Source organism: Gymnoscopelus braueri (genome assembly GCF_963280865.1).
Source record: "Gymnoscopelus braueri genome assembly, chromosome: 22".
NCBI lineage: Eukaryota > Metazoa > Chordata > Actinopteri > Myctophiformes > Myctophidae > Gymnoscopelus > Gymnoscopelus braueri.
Genome location: NC_137624.1, coordinates 21,712,888 through 21,730,372, shown reverse-complemented (window position 1 = coordinate 21,730,372; position 17,485 = coordinate 21,712,888). Strand labels below are relative to the sequence as shown.

Here is a 17,485-nt window from a genome sequence, read left to right as displayed (position 1 = left end):
GTGTGTGTGTGTGTGTGTGTGTGTGTGTGTGTGTGTGTGTGTGTGTGTGTGTGTGTGTGTGTGTGTGTGTGTGTGTGTGTGTGTGTGTGTGTGTGTGTGTGTGTGTGTGTGCGTGGATGAGTGCGTGCATGATTAAATGGATTAAAGTTCTCAGTCGCCACGACTGATTTCGGTGGTTTGGATTCCATAGAAGCCAGCATGTCTTCTATGGAAGCATGTTGCACAGCTAAAATAGCCTATTTTCGGTTACTATTTTAAGATTACTGCATTTGAAGTGGTCAAACTAGCAATATGTTCAAAAGCATCTTCCATAAAACCCTAATGGTATGGGATATTTCATAAGAGCAAAGGTTAAAGCCTCAGTCTGTGATTTCTTCACCTATTTTTGGCTGTATGTAGAACAGCGGAACAATATTACTAAACATCATTTTACATAATTTGTGTCAATTGTGTGTGGGGGGGGGGCCTCCTTTCACACGGTTTCACAAAGCGCACATTAGGACTTGGTCGTAAGATTTTATTTTGCTTTAATTCATGCAACGACTGTGTGCATGTGTGTGTGTGCATGTCTGTATGTTGGCAGGCGTGTGTGCTTGTGAGTTAAATGGAAACATGAAGTGAGATCTGCTGCGGCTGACTGTCTAATATGCCATGGTAACACAGGACTGCGAGAAGGGAAGCGTATAAGCGTCAGGAACAGGAGTAAAGAGGTAGTGGGTACAGTGAAATGGTATCGCAGCAAAATTGTTGTTGGTCTGAGACACACGACACTGGCCGTTTCACTGGGGAGTTTCTAAAGCGAACATTTTTAACTCCAATCTCTGCTTCGGGGGGAACACAATATTTTGAGATGGGGGTTCGTGGCCAAATACATATAATTGAAAGCCTCTACATTTTTGAATAGCCAAAGAAATCTAAAATTACACAGATGCATTCCTGGTCTTAAGATAACTCCATTTAGATTGAAAAAAATACATTGTATTTTAATACATGCAGTTTACTTAAAAATAGCAGTTGATGATGCGGATAAAGTCAATACTGACTTTGAACATGTGTGATATTTGTTAATGTTTTTTTATCAAGGTATTTTTTCTTTCTTCACTTTTTTTTACCTGTGTTTTGACTGAAAAACTGCTCAGATTCTCCCCGAACCACTGCTAATTTCTTTCTCCACTATTCTGTGTGCAGAATTGGACGCCTTCAGTCATCTGAGGGTCATCGTCCCACAGAGGAGCCAGGGGGTCCGGGTAGAGAGTCTCGGCAGTCGTGACAGCCAGACAAAGGGAGAAGCACCACAAGAACCATGTGGGTGGAGTACAAGGGGGTCTCGTTATTCACATCCATCGACCCCAAACACTGTCTTCACTGACACACACTGTCGCCGCCCCACCCCTCCTCCAGGGCACTTCCTCAGGGGGAGTCCCTTGCTATGAACCCACCGCTCCCTTGGCATCAGCAGGCAGTCCAACTTCAGTGCCAGGCTCCACGTTGGCATCCCACCATGTCCTGGTAGAGCCCCGTGCCAAGGCCAGCTCTGAAGCTTGGGTTCTGCCGTCACATGGACTTCCAGACCAGGTTGCGGAACAAGGAGAATGAAAAATTCCTGATTCACGCCTTTTCTGTGGTGGTTTACTTTTTCTGAGAGCAGAGATTAGCAGGTGAACCAGATTGGACTATCTCTGCCCCCGTCAAGCTTCTGCAAGTACAAGGCCGAACACAAGTTCAACTCTACACTCGTATCACTTCTCCTTCCCTCTACGTTGGTATCATTCTTCGCAGCCACGTTTTCCTGTGTGCGCAATCTATCACAGGGCACCATGGGATGCCGCCAGAGCTCAGAAGAGAAGGAAGCCGCGAGGCGCTCGCGGCGGATCGACCGCCACCTGCGCTCGGAGAGTCAGCGGCAGCGGCGCGAGATCAAGCTCCTGTTGCTGGGAACCAGCAACTCGGGCAAGAGCACCATCGTCAAGCAGATGAAGATCATCCACAGCGGAGGCTTCAACCTGGATGCCTGCAAGGAATACAAGCCCCTCATCCTTTACAACGCCATCGACTCCCTCACGCGCATCATCCGGGCCCTGGCCACCCTTAAGATCGACTTCCACAACGCCGATCGCGCCTACGACGCTGTGCAGCTCTTCGCCCTCACAGGCCCAGCCGAGAGCAAGGGGGAGATCACCCTGGAGCTGCAGGGGGTCATGAAACGTCTGTGGGCTGACTCGGGGGTGCAAGAGTGTTTCCAGCGTTCTAACGAGTACCACCTGGAGGACAACACCTCCTACTATCTGAACGACCTGGACCGCATCTCTGCGATCGAGTTCATCCCCACCGTAGAGGACATCCTGCGTTCCCGCGACATGACCACTGGTATTGTGGAGAACAAGTTTACCTTCAAGGAGCTCACTTTCAAGATGGTGGACGTGGGGGGACAACGTTCGGAGAGAAAGAAGTGGATCCACTGTTTCGAGGGCGTGACCGCAATCATTTTCTGTGTCGAGTTAAGTGGCTATGACCTCAAACTCTATGAGGACAACCAAACGGTAAGAGAAGCTAACTTCAAGGGGCCACACACGCACACACACACACACACACACACACGTGTGAACGCATGCACAGATAGACACACTCACACACAAGCACACACGCTTACACATGCACACGCACACATACAATACAGGTTAACATCCTCATTGTTTTCACAGACTGTTGCTGTAATGTCCCCATTAATTGAGATATTCGGGATTTGTGTCTGTTTAGGGGACTATACTATGACGCTCAGTATTAAACACTATTATTCCTGGGCGTCCTGGGCAAGTCATTATAGATACACTCTTCAGTAATCTTCATTTTCAAAAATAGTGACAATAGCAGATCTACAAGCTCACAACGTCTCGTGATGCGATGCGTTGTGAGCTTGTAGATCTGCTATTTTTGGTATTCGTCGTATGACTATGTATACAGTTAGAATAGTAGTAATAGTAGTAGAGAATCTGCCCTCGGCCAGGGGAGATATTGGGCTCACAGTATGCGCTTCAGGCAGGACTACTTGTCAATTAATACATTAAATTAATTAAAATGAGTTTTGGATTGCAGCTTTAATCTGGCTCCTATAGTATGTTATCAATTTCCAAATAGATTTATTGGTGTATTCACGTACATCTAGTAATAACCACATTTTAAGATGGATGCTACAGTATATTTGCTGTCTGTTTTTTTTGTTTTTTGTTCTGCAGTGCTGCTATTTCATGTCAACCCTCTACTCATTCATCCCTCCCTTCTCACATTCCTTCATCCTTCCATCTTCTAACCATTCACACTCCACTCATCTATCTATCTATCTATCTATCTATCTATCTATCTATCTATCTATCTATCTATCGATCTATCTATCTATCTATCTATCTATCCATTGAATACTTTATTAGTCAGAAATATAAACCGCACAATATACTTTCAGACATTAAGGCTAAAACGATAACACAAAAAGTCCTGGGGACTTGTTTCCATTGTGGTCCTATGTATTCAATTCATCAACATAGTATAAAAAAATAACACAATAATATATATCATCAACAAATAAGGATGATATCCATGATATCCATCCATCCATCCATCCATCCATCCATCCTTCCTTCCTTCTATCTAACCTCCCATGCTCCCTCTATACATCCCTCTCATCTACCCATCCATTCATCCTCCTATCTATCCTACCGGGTTGTGACCTTGTAGACTGGGTATTTTTGCCGAGTGACATATGACAGAGTATAAACCAGGCTACAGTGTCCAGTGTGCAGACTGGGACACGTCTTTAGAAATCAGATTTAACCCATTAAACCCGGGAAAGCATCTGTGTCATTTTAGATTTATTTGTCTGTTCAAAAAGCTCATAACCCTAGCCGCTAACCCTAACCCGCGCTAGTAGAGTAGGCGTTAAAATGACCCCAAACAAGGGTTTAAGTGGTAAAACTATTATACTTTGTTGTACAATGGTGGTTGTACCATGGTGACAAACATAACAAGAGTAGCCGATCTACAAGCTCACAACGTATTGTGATTTTTCCCCCCCCCATTAATTGCAATCGAGGTAAAGGTTTGAAATAATGGTGATAGCCATATCACCCATCCCTAGTAGGCGTGTACAGTAAACTGACTCAACTAATACAATGGCAGGCCTGTCTGGGAGATTGGTGAGGCCCTGTGCAGAGCTGGCAGTGCAGGGCCTTTGTCATGATGCGCTACATGCATGCTCGACACGCCTGCATGTATTTATTCCTCTGGTGTGATACATTGTTACAACTGTGCTCAACATGTGTACCTCCATTAGTGTTGTAACCTACAGGTATATTCTACCCTTCACTGCTGTTAAATGATATATAATAGTCAAATACTCACTAGTATTTAGATTAGCTACCAAGTCCAACTATGTTTATTATGATTTCATAAAGCAGTCATACTCCACGCACAATGCAAAACACCATGCACAATGAAGTGTCAAACTCACTTAAGCACCCAAAATTGACATAGACCTATTTACGTAAGCTCACATAATAGGACAAAAGGACTATTCCACCATATATATTCCATGTAGGTCATACCAGGGTGATATGAAATTAGTATGATTGTATCTTATATTAATATTTTATATTAGTATGAATATGATTAAGTGTGTGGACATTTCTAAATGTAGCCTATTAAAAGCTAAATAGAATCTGTGCCTATGGCAAAAGGTCCTGTGCAACAGCTCCAAACGACTTCCCTGCACATTATGCTACTGCCATGGCGCTAAAGTGTTAACAATTAGACAATTGTCATACCCCTACTTATTCCTACTGACACCAAGTACAATATTATTTTTTTAAGTATAGCGTGGGACGATATAAGAACTGTAACCAAGTCCTGTTAAAATAATACATTCTATATCTGGTTGGCCATATAGGATGTGAGCTATTTTCTTGTTTTGGATTGATAGGGATTGCTTGAGAGTAATTTACATAAAGTCAACAGTAGATTAGATCTTTTGGTCTTTCTAGGCACCCAGGGAAGGTTTTTAGGATGAGTCTAATATTCTACCATTCCAACTTCCTTATACCATCCCAACAATAAATAATGCACTGTACACTATGCTGTACACTATTTTTTCTTCCCGTAGTTAAATTAATAAACATTTGTAACCTTAGCCATTTCTGTACACAACATGTTGTACATTGTGATAGTATTACACAAAATGTGTTGTGTTTGTAGGGCAAAAAAATATATAGGAGAAAAATACAGTACAGTGCTAATTGAGTTCACAGGATAAAGTGTGAATATGTACCTGTGAGAATAAGTAGATTCATTGTGAAAGCACTGTATGAGCGAGAGCACAGGTGCAGAAGTGATTTCTTACAGTAGGAAAGGAATGAAAAATAGAGGGAAAAGAGAGTGTTACAGGAGTAGTTTTAATGCTGGCAAGGCTATTTATTTATAGCATTAACAATGTTTTTGCTGTCTACAACATCAAGTAGGTACTTCTGAGTAACACAAATTAATTGTGACTAACCATGGTTGCTGAATCTTTGAAACATATTTATAGTTATTATGATTATTATGATTACTGCTGTCTACAACATCAAGTAGGTACTTCTGAGTAACACAAATTAATTGTGACTAACCATGGTTGCTGAATCTTTGAAACATGTTTATAGTTATTATGATTATTATGATTACTACGATGATAATGATGATGATTATTATTATTATCATTCTCATTATTATATTATTACTATTTTATTATCATTATTATTGTTATTGCTATCGCAATGTCTGAGGTAGCAAAATAATTGTACTCTTATATTACCTACGCAAGATGTAACAATAAATAAACCTTGATCCTTGAGCCTTGAACCTTGACACATACTGTACGTAGACCTAACTGCACACATTGACGGATGTCCAGTCAACGGATCCAATTCATTTTCTATGGAGAGCGGATGGATTGTCTGAGATGAGCAGCCACCCATGGAGAAGGTCCCTAGGCAGCGGAGAGATCATATTTACAGTTCATTAATGCATAGATGGGTGTGTGTGCACGCGCGTGCATGTGCATGTGTGCATATGTGCATGCGTGTGCATTAGCTGTGCTTTCAGCATACCTAGGCCTGGGTGATTGAACAGCATTGTTACATTACAGTACTATATGTTGGGGGTTAAAATGGTAGAAAACACACACTCTATTATTGAGGACAGCAAAGGGCGTAAATAGAGCATACCCATATACAGTGGGTTATGAGACAAGAATACAAATGCAACGCAAGATCAACTTAAAGGAAATCTGCCAAACCGGGTCGAGCCAAGGAGCTGACTTTTGCTCACATCACATTTTACAAACTGAATAGACTCTTTCTGTGCAAAATTATTTTGCACAGGTTTTATTTTAATAGCAACTAAATGTACATTCATGGAGTTAAATATCTTCATTGCATTTCTGAAGCATGATTACATAGCAAAAGACTGTGAAATCGTGCCTGAGAAATAGTGAGGTATCAAAATAATCTATATTCAATTCAATTCAAATCTTTATTAGCGGACTCAGGTCCATAGAGATTGACTTGGTTATTACAGTGCCTGTTCCACTCTTCAATACTTCTAAAAGGACTACAAATATTTTGAGCAGATTCTTTTATGTGTTTTTCCTGCGCCCTTGGACAATAATGTGATGATAAACATTCACAATCATCCCTCATATCAGTTCTGTTGAAACAGAAATTTACACCCTGCAAGTTGAATTCTGTAGAGATATCCTAAGAAAGTGAACGCGTAAAATTATGAAATATTGGACGGACACACCACTCGTCACAATTTGGAGACACTTAAAATTATATTTAAAATTTTGCAACCATCCATCCACTATAGATAACGTGTTGGTTGGAATTTCAAATTACAGAGACCCTGAAGGAATCTGAAAAATGTATTTGGGGGAGATAAATGGTCTCAACGCTTTCTTTCTCTCACAGTATTTTTATGTGGTCTCACAACTCTTTCCTCACGTTCTCTCACAATCTGTATGCATGGCATCACAAAACTAGTGCTCTTGCACACATATTCGCATGTATTCACAATAATTCACTAGTGAATGAACACTGAATCTGTTGTATACGCACACACAGCTTAAGTTATAGCTTGTAGATCTGCTATTTTATTTGTATTTATTTATTTATTTGTGCTTTACACCCCTTTTCTCCCCAATTTAGTCGTTTTTATGCCAATTGATTCCTCCCCACACACACTGCTGTTGTATACTACTGACTCTGACCCTGCCAGTGAGGAGCCCCCACCGGGAGGACGTAGAGCCTTCATCCTACTCCTCCCGCCCAACACTGCCTGCTGACAAGCGCTGCCCCAGCCCTTAGGCGTACCTGCAGTGACAAGTATCACCCTCCCCGCCCTAGCCTGGCATGGCCAGACTAATATCACTGCTTAGACATTAGTCTGGGATCTCTGTGTGGAACCTGCATTTCCAAGGGGCGGATTAACCCATTGAGACCTGAGGCGATTCTTTAAAAGAATCTAAATCTAAAACAGTTTTTGGAAAAATATAAATAAAAAAAAATTCAAGATTTTTCAAAAATAGCAGATCTACAAGCTCATAGCGCGGCACTCGGTGCCGCGCTATGAGCTTGTATATCTGCTATTTTTGAATAGCCAAATAAATCTTAAGTGACACATATGCGTTCCAGGTATTAGTGGGTTAAAAGAAATGCCTATGGTGGCAGATTCGTCTGGTTTCCAGGCTATTCCCCGCCCAGCGTCCCTCCCCCAAACACGGGCCAATTGTATTTGTATAATAGACGGCGACGATCGACAAAGCCGGATACCTCCGCGGTGGTGGGCAGGCACTTTACAGTACCACTGTTTGTCTCTTCACTGTCATAAAGTATCTAAGGGTATAAATGCTCATCTGAGACCAATTTGCATCTTAAAAAATATAACATACGTTTTCATAATAAAGCTGTATCCTGTTCCTGTCCACTGACAGTGTGCACTATTGTTATAATCCCATCCATTACTCACATAGTAGCCTATGTAAGAGACAGAATAATACTGAAAATCACAGTATAACCATTTTTGCCCACCAAACCAAGCCCTGATGCTTCTTCCCCCTGTCCCATCCTTGTCTTCATAATGAATTGGTTGCCTGGGTTACTGTTGCTTAGCAACAGGCCAGTCAAATGCTCCTAATCCTGGGCTGTTGACAGTGAGCTGTGTGGCTAGGGAATGGAGGATGAGAAGGCTGCTTGTACAACAAACACCAGCGTTGGAAAGAACACAAATGCACTGCTGTAGGAGGTGTGTGTGTGTGTGTGTGTGTGTGTGTGTGTGTGTGTGTGTGTGTGTGTGTGTGTGTGTGTGTGTGTGTGTGTGTGTGTGTGTGTGTGTGTGTGTGTGTGTGTGTGTGTGTGTGTGTGTGTGTGTGTGTGTGTGCGCGAGTGCGCGCGCGGCGCGCGTGTGTGTGTGTGTTCGCGTGCGTGTGTGTGCATGCACATGTGTATGTCGTAGCGGTGTAACAGTTAATCAATCTAGTCGATTTAATTGATTATGAAAAATAATCGTTAACCGATTTTAATAAAAATGATTGATTTTGGGTAAAAAATAAATGTATTTTAAGAAATAGCAAAAACAGCCAATCTACAAGCTCACAAAAACACACTTCTCGATTAATGGAAAAAGTCATAGATCGGAGGTTGTAGATCGGCTATTTCCGTTATTTTTGTGGGACCCTGTATACAACAAAGTATAGAATGGGCTTCGGACAATAATCGGTTTAGCTGATTAGTAAGTAAGCCTTGCCGAGCCATGAGGCTGTTTCTGTAGCGTGAGGCAGCTTGACGTACAAGTACACCCCCTGGACATGACGAAATCAATAGAAATCAATCAAAAATTATAAATTTATTTTTGCGTCAATTCATTTATACATAAAATGTGACAAATTATCAAAGAAAACACACTTCTCGGTTATTCGACCAAATCAAAAAAGTTATCGATAGAATAATCGCTAAGAAAATAGTCGATAGTTGCAGCCCTGGTATTGTGTGCTTTTACACGTGCATGTACACTTGTGTGTCTGTATTATTTTGTGGACCTATTATTATGTAGAGCTACATACTGGACGTTTGTATCCACTAGTAGTCTACCCAGTGGAAAATAACTAAGTATATTTAGTCAAGTACTGTACTTAAAGGATGACCATTTTCAACCTATCTTCATATAATTGGTCCTCACTAATGCTCATGGTAAATAGTACCATTTTGAACCAGTCTGTGTCTCATAGGAGGGCTGTGGACACTTCAGAAACCCGCCTACTTAAGCAGGTTTTTGTTTTTTTATTAACGCGAGAACAATGGCTTCCATTATAGAATGCTAACTTTCAAGAATAGAAAGCCTGCAGTTTCTATAAGGGTTTCTGAACTGTCCACAGCCCTCCTCTGAGACAAGACGGGGTACACAGAAATGGTACCATATTATAATAAAAAAAGTTTGATACTTTATACTTCTACTCCACTACATCTCAGAGGCAAATATTGTACTTTTTACTCCACTACAATTATTTGACAGCTTTAGTTACTAGTTACTTTGCAGATTATTTGTATTATTAATATATACATTAAACACTCAAGCCGTATTTTATATTTCAGCTATTTGAAAATAGCCGATCTACAAGCTCACAACGCGTTGCGATGTGATGCGTGGTGAGCTTGTAGATCGCCTGTTTCTTTAAGTTTGAGTTCGAGTACTTTTACTTTGGTACTTCAAGTACATTTTGAAGCCAGTAGCCTACTTCTTCCACCACTGAGTGTAGCTTTCAGTAGCCAAAGAAGAAGCCATGTCGTCTCTGTCGGGCAGAAACCTCATATCATCCAAGAGTGTCACACAAAAGTAGTGAAAGCTCACAGCTTGTACATTGGCTATTTTAAACGATTAATATTTAAAATGATAATTAAAAAAAGAACGGTTTTGGACATACAAGGTTTCTGCCCGAGTGTGACAATGTCTTTAGCTGGCATTATCATTGTGGCTAATGAGGCACTATAGTGCAGACCACAAACTGAGACAGTAATCAATCCTCTTGCGCTACTCTTGTGTTGAAAACGTTAATTGCAAATTAATGAGTTTAAAAGGATCCCTGGCTAATAAGCCTGAATGCATTATAATTGCCCTATGTAACTAAAATTAGAAATTAAAAACACCTTAAATATTTTATTTCTTGTAGAAATAGTACGTCTTTCAGGTACCGCTCCCATCGTAAGTTGATGATGTCATTTGTCCATGTGTGGTCCAGCCTTATGGAATCTAAGGTTAATATGAGCGTCAAAGCAATATTTTAAATACTTTTTATCAGCGCATGCATTCCATAAATTCCATAGGGCTGGACCACACATGGACAAGTGACATCGTCAACTTGCAATGGGAGTTGTGAAAGATTAACTATTGAGTGAAAGATGAACTATTTCTGAAATAAATAAATTATTTATGGTGTTTTTAATTTTTAATTTTAGTTATAGAGGGCAATTATAATGTATTAAGGTATATTAGGCTTATTAGCCAGGGATCCTTTTAAGCGTTTGTGTTTTTATTGTAAACCCTTCAACAGGCCATTTCCTTTCCAGACACACAATAAGCAGTGAATAAACTTACAGAACTGAAAATTGGATATAGCCCTGAGCCCGTTTAATGGCTTTCAGTTCAAACTGGCCGTCACTTCAGAATCAAGTTAGCTTAGGTAGTACATTTCAGAATTTCAATATTCGGGAATTCAGTTACGTTTATCTCTTGGCAAGTACACATCATAACTGGTGAATGAGTTACAACCAAAGCATTACTCATCTGTAATTGAATTAGCTCATTTTGATTTAATGGTCTTTTGAAATTGGTTTCAGAGTAAGCTGCCTGAACTACAATGAGGCCACTGACGCCTGAGTGATACGTGACAAATAATGTGTGACTAATGTTTTTTTTAGGACAAACAAGTTAATGTAGTCAACCAAATGGATGCAACTACATCATGCCACCTATTCAGTATGATAAGCAAATATGATTATCGCATACAGTAGCTGTAAATGATAGTCATGCCTAGCAACCAGAAGCAGTGGTGTGAAATAGAAACTAGATAAGAGTCCCTTACTATCAGAGTTACAGTATACCAGTGTGTATGTGATTCTCAGTGCTAGTCACTTTAACATTAATCTCTCAAGAACAGATTCAGAGCTACGCTACTGAATCTGTCGAGAGCCCCGTTCAGAACGTGTGCGCGTTAGCTTACAAGTGGGCGTGCCTTCAGATCAGGAAGCAGGCCGCGCTTTACCCAATCAAATGTAGTGGGCGGGATTTACTGTCTCTGCGCTCCCTTCCCACTGAAACCAAACCGAAACTCATTTAACAATAGCGTCCTTGGAGCAGACAAAACCACGGACAGATATTCACATTTCAACTTGCTCTTTCACTATAGAAACAAGTGGGCTTATAACCAAAACGATCCATGTTCTCTGGGAGAAGTGGTGTTAGTGTTCCGTGTAGAAATATTGTTAGTGGGAATGAAAACATAAGCGCACCCCCGGAAGTGGAGCGCTGAGGGCAGATCAAAACCCCGGTTTCCTTGCGCACGGGTGCTCCATTCAGCTCGGCCCAGAGCCAAGTGAAAGAGTAAAAAACTGCAGAGGGCGCTGTTTTTCCTTTTTATTTGGCGAAGGGTTCCCAGATTGCTTTAACGTAACCACTTTGACCCTGGCATAACTATTTTGGGTATTTAATTGGAGGCAAAAAGTTTCAAAATTGCAGATCTTCCAAGTTCACAGCATGTTGCGTTGTGATGTGTTGTATGTCTATTTTTGAAAGGCCAAAGTATAAACCATGTGTCCAGAGACAATCTCATAAACTGTTGCTCTGATCAGTAGCGCTGGGGTGGTATGGATTTTTACTTATCGTGGTAATAAATCACTGTTTACCGACGGTATGGCAGTATCTCCCCAAAATTGTTTTTGAATGAAAAAATATAATAATAATAATAATAATCGTGGTTATGAACCACGATTATGCATACCGCGCATAGTATGCATTACACAACCTTGGTATGGCGGTATTGAGGTTATTGCACCCAGCCCTACTTATCAGTGCCTAGGCCAACTTCCATGCATTTCACATTATGTTTTATTTAGCCTTTAATTTGATAATGGAAGTCAATGGGGCTCTGATTGGGCTGAAACCGTGCCCAAATTTGGATTTAGATATATTAAGACGCATCATAGAACAGACGAGTGACGTCACAGGCTGGGCACATGAAGTCGGTGCTATGCCGCTCCCATGTACATGGATGAGAGCAAAATAAAATCTCACGACTGAAAATGTTTGTGTGACCAAGTCCTAATGTGCGATTTGTGAAAACAAAAACACACTAGCACTGTTTCCTAAACAATTAACACAATGTGAATGTGTAAAATTATGATGTTTTTACATTGTTCCTGCTGTTATACATACTGCTAACCAGGTGAAGAAATCACAGATTGAGGCTCTAACCTTTGCTTTTATGTATGAAATATCCGAGACTAATAAGATTGTATGGAAGATGCTTTTGAACATAATTGCCAGTTTGACCACTTAAAATGCTCTAATCTTAAAAAGAAATCCGAAAATAGCCTATCTACAAGCTTGTATTTTCCAAAGGATTTAAATCAATCGTGGCGACTGAGAACTTTAATCCATGCATGTGCAGTAGATGCCGAGATCCACATGACTCCATTTTTATTTTCTCCTTTGTTACCGTATGTGTCTCACTGCGTCGCGACTATACCCAGTGTAGTGCAAAAAGGATGAGGAATAAATTAGAAAGACATTCAATCTGAGATGACAAGTTGAAAGAGAATGGCTGTTCTGACATGGAGGCATTGTTGCAAAGCAGAGGGAAAGGGAAAATATCTCCATTGATGCCATTACAAAGAGTACCTTCTTGTGACGCATGTGGCATTTGAAAAGAAGCTTTAATGAATTGAATTATTGTGGGGGTGGCTCCTCACTTCAGCAACTTGTATTTACTGGAAACAAAGCATTAACGTTGGGCAGAGCCTCTTCATTAATGCTTTGCGCTTAATAAGGCCCGTGTCTGGACAGCGTACAGCGTAAAACCCTGAGTATTCATTTAACTCTCAACTCTCAATTCAACTCACAAATTGAAACAAATGGACCCGTGGGGACAGGATGCTGCTGCAGGGAGACTAGAGGGGAAAACTGCATGTGTGTGCGTGTGCACTGCACACACATGCTTGCTCGCATGGGTGCATAAGTGCCTCAGTGCCTGCGTACTGCATGTGTGTTCGTACCGTATGTGTCAGGACGTGCATGTGTGTGTGTGTGTGTGTGTGTGTGTGTGTGTGTGTGTGTGTGTGTGTGTGTGTGCGCGTGCGCGTGTGCGTGTGCGTGCGCGTGTGTGCGCGTGTGTGTGTGTGTGTGTGTGTGTATCTGTAGGGCCTACATCTGTGTGTTTTGAAGAGAAGGAAGGCAAGGATGTTTTTGCTACATCCTTCTGGGAACTATACTCCCTTCAACCTGGCATCCCTATTTTGGGCATAGTCATTATATAGATGAAAATGTTCACACTTGCAAAAATGGCAGATCTATCGGTTCACAATGCAGATGTGATGCGTTGTAAGCTTGTACATTAGCTATTTTCACTATTCATCAAATGACAAAGTATATCCTGATGAACAAATTAGGATATACTTTAGTTTAGGATATGATATGATATAGAAATATCTCTGTAAGTCTGTCCTCATCCATTTTTCTCACCAGTCAAACTGAAATTGCACATGGGCATTGGCTATTGGCATATCCAGGCAGTGAGAAAAGCCAATTATTAACTTTCCCCAGATTTAAAGGGATAGTTCACCCAAAAAATTACTTATTCTCTATTGATTACTCACCCCATGAAGCCTTGAATTTGTGGAGATTTTTTTGTTTTTGTCGCATTCCTGAGCCAATAATTTGATGACCGGCGGAGACTCTTTGAGTCTTAGGACTCTTAGGAGACTCTTTGAGTCTCCTACCGGTATCTCCACCGGCCATCGGCTTAGGAATGCGACAAAAACAACACAATCTCCATGAATTCAAGGCTCCATGGGGTGAGTAATCGATAGGAAAAAGGTCATTTTGGGGGTGAACTATCCCTTTAAGCTGTTTATTAGCATTCTGGGATCTATAGTCGCACTCACGGTCCCCGCAGGCTATGTAATCATTAGCCACGGTCGGGGTCCCATAGCCTGGATAGATAGTGGGTGGAAATGTGGCTGGACTAGTAGCGCTTAAGTGGACTGTTATGGTAAAAGAGGTGACGTTTTCTGGTGTACATGGTAGCCCGTTATATTCATGTGTACATTTTGTCTATATCTTGTTATGTGGTACGATATTGGCATTACAATGGTTTTTGTTAGAGTTGAAGGGAAGTTTGTAGTCAGGTGCCAATCCGCAGACCTAGACAGGCCATTATCATGGTAAAAAAAAACATTCTTTTTAATGATTTTTAAAAATGCTTTTTAAATTGTTCTGTGTATTTTGTATATTGTATATTCTGTCTGTCAAACACCCAGTTCCTCAAGCGTTATGAGGCTCATCTGCTGTGATTATGGGGGTGGCACACAGTGGGGGTGGCACACAGTGGGGTGGCACACAGTGGGGTGGGGGGGGCCAGGCGGGGGGGTACACAACGGGGTGCGGGCTTTACCTCTCTAATGTTAGTCTTATTGGCCCAGCACCCATTGTCAATTGGTGGAAGTGACCATGTAAAGAAGATGGTGCTGCTGACACCCATAGAAGAGTCAGAGTCACAGTATATATAATTATGGGGGCGTCCAGGTGGCACAGAAGTAAAGATCCTGCCCGGTGCCCAGACTGCGGTTCGATTCCTCCACGGTGCGTTCCAATGTACACAATTGGCCGTGTTCTCGAGTGGGAAGCTAGCAGGGGGGGGGGGGGTTCTCTAGCAACTCCTACAGGTTGGTCAGGGCACCTGTTCAGCATGGGGCAGATTGGCAGAACACAGATCTATATTGGAGGAGAGTATGAGGTTGTCTACACCCTCCCCAGACCAACAGTAGGGGTTGGCAAATTGGCAGGACTATACACATGAGGAATTGGCATAAATAAATTGGGGAGACAATGAAAAAAATATGAAAAAACAAACAAACCAAAAAACAAACAACAGAGGGTAATAAACGGCATTGCTTCCCTGTGAATCTCAGTACTATGACGTCATTTCCTTATTTGGGCAAGGTTTCAGCCCAGTCTGACCTCCATTGACTTCCAGTATGAAATTAAAGTTCTAAAAATAAAAGAATATTCACAATATGTGAAAAATATCATCATGGTTTAATTCATCTCTTGACTTTGGCCAACTGGCAGCATGAACAAGACATTTGGCGCTAATCGGCCCAGTGGTTTGCAAGATTAGCTGCGGACACACAGACAGACAGACAGACAGGCACTCTTCTAGACAGCTCGGCCCCTAGGAGCCACTCCCGTAAATTATGTACGCTATTTATGTGTCATCCTTATCCCGTGTGGAGGCCTACTTATCCCAAAAGGAGAGCTCATCTTTCAATCTGTAAGGGTAACCACCACATGAAAAGGAATGGGAGCTGTTCAGATGTTTTAAATGCCAGCCATAGCTTTCTATACCTGTGGTCATTTAATCATAAAACCCCCAAAAATCTGACAGGTTCGAAGATTACAGTGCTAGCTACGGATGATTGTTTAAACGTCAAAACACACACGTAATCTGTCAAAGCCTTTTTTCACTATTTCCCTTCCTCAGACTCTGACTAGATCTTGTGATTTGCTCAGAGCACGATAGCTTTTTTTCTGTAACCTTTTAAACAGCAGCCCAGTCTTCCGACTGACAACCTCCCAGTCACAAGCTACTGGCTACTCACCACATGCCTGCAGCTTTGTTGAACCCGCCCACTTGCTCCTTCTTTTCTCTTACACATAGTCACACAGACACTGGCACATACAAATACTAGTACTCTTATATTCATTCTCTCTCTCTCTCTCTCTCTCTCTCTCTCTCTCTCTCTCTCTCTCTCTCTCTCTCTCTCTCTCTCTCTCTCTCTCTCTCTGTCTCTCTGTCTCTCTGTCTCTCTCTCTCTCTCCACACACATTTCCTCATGTCTACAAACTTGAAAATAAATGATCTTTACTGCAATGTGAATTAGAAGGTTATGCATAAGGGCTTGAATGACTATTTGCTATTGTCTACAAGACCTATTTGAAAACACGCACGCGTGCACGCACACACACACACACACACACGCGTGCACAAACACACAAGTTGGGAAATGTTAGAGTTTGCCATGTTGTACCTTTGGTGCCATATAGCTAAGACCCAAGGGTTGAGTGAAAGTGCCATCACTGAGCATAAGGTTTGGAGTTGGAGCTTTATTGTACTTGAAAGTCCTGGAAGTCCACATAAACATTGTCCATGGCTACACATGATCATTTCAGACATTTGGAACAGGGAAAGGTTTTCATCCCCTGACGTGAATAATTGTAGTTTAGTACTGTCATACTTTAAATCACATGGTCAAATTGTTATAAGGAAATAGGGCAAGATATGTGTACTGTGTCAGAATGAATTTGGCTAAATGAATCTCAAGACTTTGTTGATACAACAGAGCAGCCATACCTTTGCCAAGTCAAGTGGAGATCTGTGATACTTGACAATGACATTCAAATCTCCTCTGACCCCGCACGGTCTAAAACACCTGATCCAACATGTGAGAACAACATCCAACCGAGCTGTTACAATGCTACTCTACTGTATGTTGTACACTTGTGAAAATGTACTCATAATTTCACTTTCTTTTCTCTTCTTTACATTTGTCCCCCACCATCCCCCCACCTTGGACATCCTCAGAGTCGTATGGCAGAGAGCCTGCGCCTGTTCGACTCCATCTGCAACAACAACTGGTTCACCAACACATCACTCATCCTCTTCCTCAACAAGAAAGATCTACTGGCCGAGAAGATAAAACGCATTCCTCTGACAGTGTGCTTCGCCGACTACAAAGGCCAGAACACCTACGAGGAGGCCGCCGTCTACGTGCAGCGGCAGTTCGAGGACCTCAACCGCAACAAGGAGACCAAGGAGATCTACTCTCACTTCACCTGCGCCACCGACACCAGCAACATCCAGTTTGTGTTTGACGCTGTCACGGACGTGATCATCCAAAACAATCTCAAGTACATTGGCTTGTGCTAGGATCAGACACAGGGTGGGTGGGTGGGTGGGTGGGATTTGGGCGGGGGTGGGGTGGATGGTGGGGTGGGAACTGGCTGCTTGGCAGCACGTGACCCACCGTTGGGCTGGGTAGGCAAAAAGGCATGTCAGTCTGCCAAATCGGTTTATCTCTTCGAAGAGACGCGACAGAGAACTGTGAAGGAAGGGATGACGGTCGAAAGGTGGACT

The 17,485-nt window shown here is 41.9% G+C and overlaps 1 protein-coding gene across 3 annotated transcripts in view; it reads left to right on the top strand.

Annotated features, from left to right (window-relative positions):
- Nucleotides 1–17,285, top strand: part of gnaz (guanine nucleotide binding protein (G protein), alpha z polypeptide) — a 45,510-nt gene extending 28,225 nt beyond the window's left edge. For all 3 annotated transcript variants that reach the window (XM_080420496.1, XM_080420497.1, XM_080420498.1), the window contains 2 exons: nt 1,189–2,540; nt 16,934–17,285. In XM_080420496.1, the coding sequence (XP_080276622.1) occupies nt 1,818–2,540; nt 16,934–17,278 (1,068 nt within the window). In that variant the 5' untranslated portion in view covers nt 1,189–1,817 and the 3' untranslated portion in view covers nt 17,279–17,285. The remainder of the gene's footprint in view (nt 1–1,188; nt 2,541–16,933) is intronic.
- The last annotated feature ends 200 nt before the right edge of the window (nt 17,286–17,485 follow it).